This window comes from Eubalaena glacialis, chromosome X (genome assembly GCF_028564815.1).
Source record: "Eubalaena glacialis isolate mEubGla1 chromosome X, mEubGla1.1.hap2.+ XY, whole genome shotgun sequence".
In the NCBI taxonomy this organism is placed as follows: Eukaryota; Metazoa; Chordata; class Mammalia; order Artiodactyla; family Balaenidae; genus Eubalaena; species Eubalaena glacialis.
Window position 1 is genome coordinate 98,014,468 of NC_083736.1, and position 8,930 is coordinate 98,023,397.

Here is an 8,930-nt window from a genome sequence, read left to right on the forward strand (position 1 = left end):
AAGGGAGGCTAGGAAATGCAGTATATCAGGGAAGCCTTGTGGCTATGATTCTATTATAATGGAGAAAGGAAAACAGAGCTGATGAACTTCGTGCAATGTATGCCACTACTCTTTTGTACCCTGTCCCCCAACAAGTTTTCTCCCTTTTGTTCTACGAGTTTACCCATAGATTTTTCTTGGTTTTTCTGTGTAGGGAGATTTGTTTCCTCCTTTCCACTACATTTTTTATAATGTGTACTTCTTTTTCTTATCTTGCTGTATTCACTAGGACCTCCAGTATAATGTTTAATAGAAACAATGATAGAGAAAATACTTGTCTTTTTCCCAATTTAGTAAAAATTCTGCTGTGAACTTTTGCTACTGAAATATTGGTATAGGTATTTTATGGTTAACATTTATGAAATTAAGGAAGTTATCTTCTAGTCCTAGTTTGCTAGAATAAGCTGAGATTTATATGGTTAATAGTGGTAGTTCTTCATGATCTGGCTACAGGAATGACTGATTGAATGAGATTTAGTCTCTGCTTGAAAGACAGTGTCTTGGTAATTCCCGACTTCCCCCTGGAGAAACTGATATTCCTCCAAGAACAACCTCTGATCCAATTCATTTGGGGAGGTTTAGGAAGGTGCCTGTATAACATTAACTCTGGCCTCTGGATGTAGGGTCTGTGCCAGAGAACATAAATCTGCAAACCAGGAGACCCACACTACAACCTTGGCTCTGACACTAGGCTCCTGGCTGATGTTGACCAACAGGAAAAACAATTAATATTTACAAGGCTTTTTATCAGATGTCTGACTCTGTGATGAGAACATTACATATTCTGTAGCAAGGAATGTTCACAAAATCCTGCTGACACGAATATTATTAGTGTTCCCATTTTACAGATGAGGAAAACAAGGTGCAAGGTTTAAGTACCTTGTCCAAGATCACAAAACAGTATAAGTAGCAGAGCCAGGATTGTATTGTAACTTCAGTGAAACCAAACTGCATGTTAGTGATGACTTTTCTGTGCTATAAATCACTTTCCCTCCCTGGGCTTCCAGTTTCTTATCCATAAAGCCAAAATGCAAACTATACCCAGGAGTAAGCAAACCTCCATGCAAATTGTCTAATAAAACACTAGAATGTTTGTGGGCTACATACTTTTCTAAACATATATATTTATTTCAATCTGGAAGCACAATATCTGCAAAAGCACTTATGCATTTGTTATTATTTCCCTGTCACTGAAGAGTTTCGCCTTAGGGCTGGAATTTCAGACAGTACATCATTAACAGTCATTGTACTATTTATGTGTACTGAATTCTATCTAATATTGGAGATTTGAATACGTATTGTCTGAGATGAAGTCTAGTTTGGTGGATGGGGGTAGAAGGGCATGAACAGACAAGGGAAAATTGCTGAAGGATCTGAGGATAGGGAGGTATCAAACTTCAGTGAAACTAACCAGGAGATTTATACTTGAGCAAGTGAGACCAAGGTACAACATTTGGAAAGGAGTCTGATTAGAATACAGAAAAGGAAGGGCCATGAGATATAATATGAATGAATCACTTTCCTTCTCCACTGCCAGCTTATAGCTTATCAATAAGGAAACTTTTTTAGGGGCAAGGTGGGCTTGTACAGTGAAGTTCATCTCTGTCTTTCTTGCTTTTTTGTCCCATGCTTGTTAGGTCACAAAAGCGACATCCCTAGCAGTAGCTCTCAGTCTGTGACTCAGCCCTGTAGTGAAAACACCTTTTTACAACCCACCAATGGCAGTTCTGGCAAGAACACAGAGAACAATTTTGATGGGGTGGGAGGAAGGAGGTTGAGAAGTTCATATATAATCTACTGCATTTATGTTGCTTAATATTCATTGTACTTATTATGAAAATAATGGGTTAGGAGGACCTGACCTGCATTTCAACTATTCTCCAAGAGGGCAGAAGACAAGACATTTGTCAGCCCAGTAAAATTCCTTGGAGCTAACTAACTGGGAGCTAACTAACTGGGGTTCTGACAAAGAGGAATGCATTGACATGGGGCCTTCTTGTGCTTTGGGTAATGAGTCACTCATTGACTATCTGAACATTAGAGTGGCCTCTTTCACACCCAATGCAGTTCGGCTAGGGTCCAGTCTCCACCCCTGTACAAAGGAAAGCACATCCAAGCCCACATCGATCACATCAGGCTATACTATTTATTTATTTCTCATTGCAATAAGCACATGCAATTAGCCAACAACCTCTTTCCCAACTACACTTCTGTTGGGTCCACAATTTTCCCTAGAAAGAGAATACTCCTGGTGTTTTTCTCCAATATCAACAACAGGAAGGATCTATCAAACTGGATGATAGGATGAAGAAGAGTTATTTCAGGCTGATTCAGAAATCTGACTTCAGGGACAGCTTCAGTTCCCTTTTCACCAATGTGCAGCACAGCCTTGTGGGCAGCCTGTGGAGTGGGGGGGAGAATAAACACTGCTGATCCCCTGAAGAAACAGGAAACATCTTTGGAACAGTTTAGAAGCAGGGAAGAAGAAGGAAGGATGGGGCCACCCCTTTACTGTATTATGTTGATGGTGCTTGAATATGAAGGACATTTGTCTAAGTGTAGTTAATGACTCTCTGGTGATTTTAGAGCTAGCTGTCAAGGAACCACCACTCTTTCCATGGCTTTCTGCCTCTAGAAGTCACTTATTAAGCTGTCCCCTGCCCCCACCACCTCCTCAAGAACTGTATCACATCAGAGTCAATTCTGATGATTAAGTTCTTCTAACAGAATCATTTAGGACATGAAGGTCAAGGATGGAAGTAACTGTTACAATGACTTGTTTGGGGGTAATGAGAATGGCCCTGGAGTAAACCTGGCTTAGGAGAAGTCATTCTGCCTCTACAGGCTTCAGAATCATCACTGATAAAATGAGAGAGTTGCATTAACTGACTCTCAATGGCCCTTACATCTAAAGGATATTAAAGGACTCTAATTTACCAACTTACATTGGAAAGTTTAAGACCATTGTCCTTTGTGAGTCCAGAAAAATCAGCAGTGTCAGCAAAGGCATCCTGGATGCCCATCTTCAAAAGGATGGCTCCAAGGTCATATGTGGCAGAAATGGAAAACTTTGGAACAAACAAGTCAATCCACCTGTGGAGAAAGGGGAAGGGGACATATGGCTATTAGCACACCAAGCTCATGATTCCCTCCCTCTCTGTCTCCATGTTATTGTATTGGGTGCTGCTCCTCTCCTAGGTATTGACAACCACTACTATGCAGGTCAACACGTGGCACCAAAACCTCAGAAGTTATCCTGGAAGGAATACTCTCTGGTTCAGCCCATTTGGGACTGCAACAATGGAAGTTGGAAGATGTGACCCACTTATAATCTCTGGGGGTGTTCATGAAGGTTGGGAAGCCAGTGGCATGAATGTCAATGGGTAGTACCAGGGGGAATTTCATGGTCTTCCATCTAGCACTTCCAGCTCAGTATGAAATATCTATCAATATCCTACCCATTCCCCAAGCTCCACTTGGACTCTGGGAAGGCACCAATTTACTAGCTGACTGACTTTGGATAGTTCATTTTATTTTTCTAGTCCTGATTTCTTCATGTGAAAAATGCCTGTAATACTATCTCCTTTGCAGGTTTGTTGATGTGCTTAGATGAAATAAAGTATGTAAAGTGCCCAACAAAGGGATTGGCAAAGAGTATGTCCTCACTATACTGTAGTGATCAACACACAGCTCTTAAGTGGTTCAGAGTGATTCTCCTGCCTCTGGATTTCTGCTGAATTCGGTCTCTGTGCCATTATGCCCACCCTCCACTTCTCACATCATCTAAGATGTTTACCCCTTCCGCAGTAAGCGGTTCCACTTCTTCAGTGTTTTAGATGACATGGCCCCTTCCACCCACTCAATCTGGCCCTCCTTGGGAAGGACAAAGAGTGCCAGAGCATTCTTGCTGTAGTCCATTTGCAGCACTGTGCAGTTCAGCTCTGTATCCACCAGGTGATAGTATTGTTCAATCTGGTGCATCATGGGCACTTGCACTGTTGTGGTCTTGTCCACTAAGAAACTGGAACCCTCTTCTGTCTTGGATGGATCAAAAGGATTTGCCCACTGGGCTTAAAATACAAAGAGAAGAGAGTTGTTTGTTTAAAACCAGTATTTGTGCCAATATGAACTTCTCTATCAGTCATCTAATCTAGTAATTAATACCACCGCAGAGGTAGGTACCTTCTGTCAACCAGTTTTACAAATGAGTAACTGAGAATCAGGGAGAGAAAGTGACTTTACATGTTCTCCCAGGTAGCTGGTGGCAGAGCCAGGAGTCACACCCAGGGTTGTTAGACTCCATGTTCAACAGATGTTCCATCTGTGTTCAGAACCACTATACTTACACTAAACCCATCAGAGCCACAGTTTCCTCTTCCGTAAAAAGGCATAAGCACATCCAACACACAGGGTGAAATGAGACAACAGATCTGTTCTGCCGTTTTATCCGTCTACAAGTGTGTGATTTGTGGCCAAGAATCGTTCACTCCTCCACCAAACGTGGCTGACATGTGCTGTAGAACCAGCAGAAATCATTTGGGCACAGCACCTTCAGGAAAGAGTCACATGATTCTTGTTGTTACAAGCACCAGCTTTAGAATCAGACAAACCTGGGTGGGAATACCAGCTCTGAAACTTATTAACTGTGTGAACCTGGGCACTTGTGAAGATTAGATGAGACAATGTGTGTAAACCACACATGTAGCATGGTGCTTAGTATATAGTGGGTACATAGTACATGATAGAGGTCTTTATGTAACATGCCCAAGAATGAACAGCAAGTGAGGGTCACTTTAAGGTTCAAAACTAATTCTGTTTACCTGCCAAGTGCAAGCTTGTCTCACCTCACCAAATCTTTTGGAAACCATGATTCTGTAGCTAGATGTGAGCAAGGTGTTCATACCACTGTAACTAACCTCTCTGAAAGTTCCCTCTCCCTAGAAATTTCCTGGGCTCATCCACGAGCTGTGTGTCCCTCCTGGAAGATCCAAAACTACACACAGCTATGTCCAGTGAAGCAGGTCACTGTAGTATGAGGGACACCTACTGATGCCAGTGAGAAGACACCTCGAGCTTCCCCAAGTGCCCCATTAAATTATTGGAACACTGAACTAGAAATGGACATCTTAGAACCTTACCTTTAAAGTAAATATAGTTCACCAGAACCATAATGGTGTTTGGTTTGAGGTCTTGGATGAGGCCCACAATTTTCCCTTTGGTTTTCCTCTCCACGTGACTATTGATCTCCTGCTGGGCTGCAGAAACATTGGAGAAGTCTGTAGAAAAGACTTCAGTCTCATAGAGGTTGTTGACATCATCCAAGAACTTTGCCAGTGGTTTCAGCTGCTTCCCAATGAAAAGGGCATTTCCCATCTGTAATTCCAGCTCCTTCTTTGGAAAATTCAGTGAACAGATCAGGTACTGGAAGCCCTGCTGGATCTCTGCCATTGGGGTGTCTGTAAGGTTAAACCCCAAGCTTTCCAGGATTTGAGTTTGGGTGCTGGAGCAGGCCCCAATAGAGAGCATGGCCAAAGCTGCAGAGATGCTCACAGGGGAAAAGAAGATGTTCTGATCTGGAGTCTCCACTGTGAACCTCCGGTACAGGTTGAATGCAAAGTCAGCATTGATAGATGACATCTTATAGAGAGTGGCATTTTGTTGGGGGGAAAGGCAGGAGGTTATTTTGCCTTCACAGCTGTTAGGTGGTGCACAATGAAGCCCAAGTACCAAGAGAACCAGATAGAAGAACAGTGGCATTTTGGAAGGAGGGTAATCTATAAGAGATGAGGTGAGAAAACCATTGGGGATCTTAGCTGGATGAAAACTCTGAACCAGAAACACATAATATTCACCCATCATGATTAGTAAAACTGTAGAAAATATCTACTGGTGTGCTCACCAGGGCCTGTGGGGAGGCCTTTCTCCCCTGAAAAACTGATGGCACATCTAATAGGAGCAGGAAATAGGTGGCCTCCTGGGGCCACAGAAATAATGGCAAGGACTGTCATTCAGATGTAATAGTGACATATGAAAACTCTGGGAATAAATCAAATGTATGGAAATTGAATTACTTTTTATTTGAACCAGAGGCAACCTTTTGGAGAAGGAAGACTCTTTAGATAAAATTAGCACTCTCTCTGCTTACATTATTTTTTATAGATAAGAATTTTAAAATTTTTTTAATTTGGTGTTTTTCTTAAGGTAAAATCTATGAGAGATGAGATGAGAGAATACTTGTACTTTTCTTTGGATAAAAGACAAAAGGAGAATAATTTTCACAAGATATGTTTAATTGGAATGGAATGGTGGTAGTTTATGGAGCCATGTACAAGGTCATGATCTGAAATTAATGCATTCATGCAACATATGGAAGTCACAGGAATATTTCTAAACAACAGGAAGATGAAAGTATAGTTCTTGCATTTCAGATCTCTTTCACCATCAGTATCATCTAAAGAGTCATATTTAAGTTGCAAGACATCTTATCACTATTATTCTTAAACTCATTCAGGTTTTTTTTTAATTATTAGAGCAGAAGCCAGAAAATATGATGTAAGATTCTCCGAGCCTGTAAGAGTACGAGGCAGCAGAGAAAGGGAGTCAGCTGTGGAATCCAGTGACCATGGACATGAGTGATAGGAAGGAAGAGATAGCCCTCCATTCTCTTCCTGAGTGATCTCATCCACTTCCAGGAACTAAACTGCCATTGCACAAAACTACATACTGTATTGCAGAGTGTACTCCTGTGTTCTCAGCCATTTGTCCAGCTGCCTACTGTATATAGCCACCAGAATGTTCCACACATAACTCAGTTTCAATTTGGAAATCTCAGTTTCCTAAAGTAGACGCATCATCTTTTTCACCCTCAAGGCTGCTCCTTCATCTTCATTCCACATCACTGTCTATTGAGGCTCCCATGCCAGAAACCTGGGAGTCATCCTAGGGGCTTCTTCATTCTCATTCCCCACATCTAATGAGTCATGATGCCTTATGAGTACTACCTTCTAAATAACTCTCAAAACTGTTCCTTTCTCTCCCTTTCTACTGCCACTGCCTCAGTTCATGGACTGAACTACTTCACCAGCTCCTAGCAGGTCACACGACCTTCAATCTCTCCCACTCCAATCCCCCTTCTTCTACCCCTCTATCCAATTTCCACATTGTCACCAAAGTCCTTTTTCTGAAAAAGTCGCAGAGGCTGGTAGGAGGTCAATTATAAGATGATCACACTTAGACCTTGGCCTCTAGAGTTAAGAATTTGGAGCTCATGGTTATTTGGGATTCTGTCTTGCTGATAGAGATGCTCAAGGTTCCAAAAGAGAAAAAAAGTACTTACAGCACATGCCCAAGAAGCCACTTGCATGTCTCAGAAAGCAAAATCTTTCCATTTTTATAACATGCCCTGTATTGCAAAAGTAGAGTGTTCTTAGTTACTCATTAACCCCAGGCATTAGCCCTGGGGTGATAGTTTCAAAGCTGGTGTACAAAACCAAGGCCAAAAAGAACAAAGTGAAAAATGATAAGGATGGAACTTTGAATGATTGCTTTGCTGCCACATTCTTCATCTATAACAAGAGAGGAAGAAGATTGTCAGAGCAGGCAGGGCCCATGTTCATGCTAGGAAATGTGTCTTTTCACCAGGCAGGATGAGAACCAAGGGCAAACGTGCCAAAAGGCAGCAAGGCAAAGACTATTTTCCCCATCACGGCATAACAGTGCTGGGATCAGCAGCCTTTTGAGGGGAAAATATACACAGGCAGAGGCTGGGTGAATCTCTTTTAATGGGTGCTGTAGAAATTATTTATGCATTGGCTTGGAGGAGATGATGTCAAAGGTAGCTTCCAACGCTAGACTTCTGGTGCTGTACACATCTACGTCTGCTCAGGGGGAAAGCAGTCCTGTCCTCTGGTCACTAAAATCACCTGTGCCATTGCCTGTGCCACGGGACCCCAAAAGAGAACACAGAAGGGGCCAAGGAGAGTGGAATCAAAGATTTCATTGTTCGGCATTCACTATGTACCGAACTGTGTGCTGCAAACAGCAGTGGGAGCAAAGAGCACTGGACTCAGTCAGGAGACCTGAGTTCGACCTTGCCTCTGCCAATTTCTAGGTCTAGCAGTAGTAGAAACTCCTGCTTATTGAGTATTTACCATGTGCAGGGCGTGATGTGAAGCATCTAATTCCAAGCACTCACTGCTTCAGGACTACGTTAAGGATGTGTGTATGTTAAGATTGGGGTGAGTGTTGGGGAAAAAGGAGCTAGTTTGAGATAAGCTTAGACCACAGTCTATGGTGGGATTTGGAAGCCAGGTTAAATAGTGCACAGTTTACCTAGAGGGCATTAGAAAGCCACTGGGGGATTTTGACAAAGCAGTGACTAGATAGAGGGTGATTGTACTGTGACATTGTTTCTTCTCAAGCAAACATAGACAGAGCTCCTACTGTGTGGAAATGACCACACTTAACAATGGGATTTCAAAATCCCACTGCTGCTATCAGTCCTGAACTCAAAGGATCTTTCCAACTACCTGACACCCACTGCCCAAACCGAACAGGAGAGGGCACACCTCACATATAGGATGGTCATGGGTGTATTTGTCCTGCAGCAATGCAATGGAAAGCTCAGATCTCCCAACACTGAGGTCAGTCCATACTCACTCTTGGTATACAACACACAGTCTGCTCTTTCAGTTATAAGTATTTGCTTCAGACGAAACAGGCAGACTGTCTAGAAAGAAAACTTCCAAAGTTGTGCCCTCTGGCGGCATAGTCAGACAATGGCACAGCTTATTTTCTGCTGTATCTGATTCAGCTGAGCTTTGCTAGCAGGTAGCAACTGCAAGATCTGTTGCTCACAAATGAGAAGGGCAGCCCTCCACCCCCCAACCAAG

General features: G+C 42.5%; 1 protein-coding gene across 1 annotated transcript; it reads right to left on the reverse strand.

Annotated features, from left to right (window-relative positions):
- Positions 1-2,241: 2,241 nt before the first annotated feature.
- Positions 2,242-7,382, reverse strand: SERPINA7 (serpin family A member 7). Its single transcript, XM_061178975.1, has 5 exons — positions 7,376-7,382; positions 5,178-5,813; positions 3,836-4,109; positions 2,985-3,132; positions 2,242-2,439 (listed from the first exon to the last, which is right to left on the reverse strand). The coding sequence occupies exons 1-5, from the start codon at positions 7,380-7,382 to the stop codon at positions 2,242-2,244; spliced, it is 1,263 nt and encodes a 420-aa protein (XP_061034958.1).
- Positions 7,383-8,930: the final 1,548 nt, after the last annotated feature.

Coding starts and splice junctions, on each gene's coding strand:
- SERPINA7 (XM_061178975.1), bottom strand. Junction 4,110..5,177: donor GAACTATATTTACTTTAAAG/GTAAGGTTCTAA, acceptor TTGTATTTTAAG/CCCAGTGGGCAAATCCTTTT. Junction 2,440..2,984: donor ATGGTCTTAAACTTTCCAAT/GTAAGTTGGTAA, acceptor CCCACTCCACAG/GCTGCCCACAAGGCTGTGCT.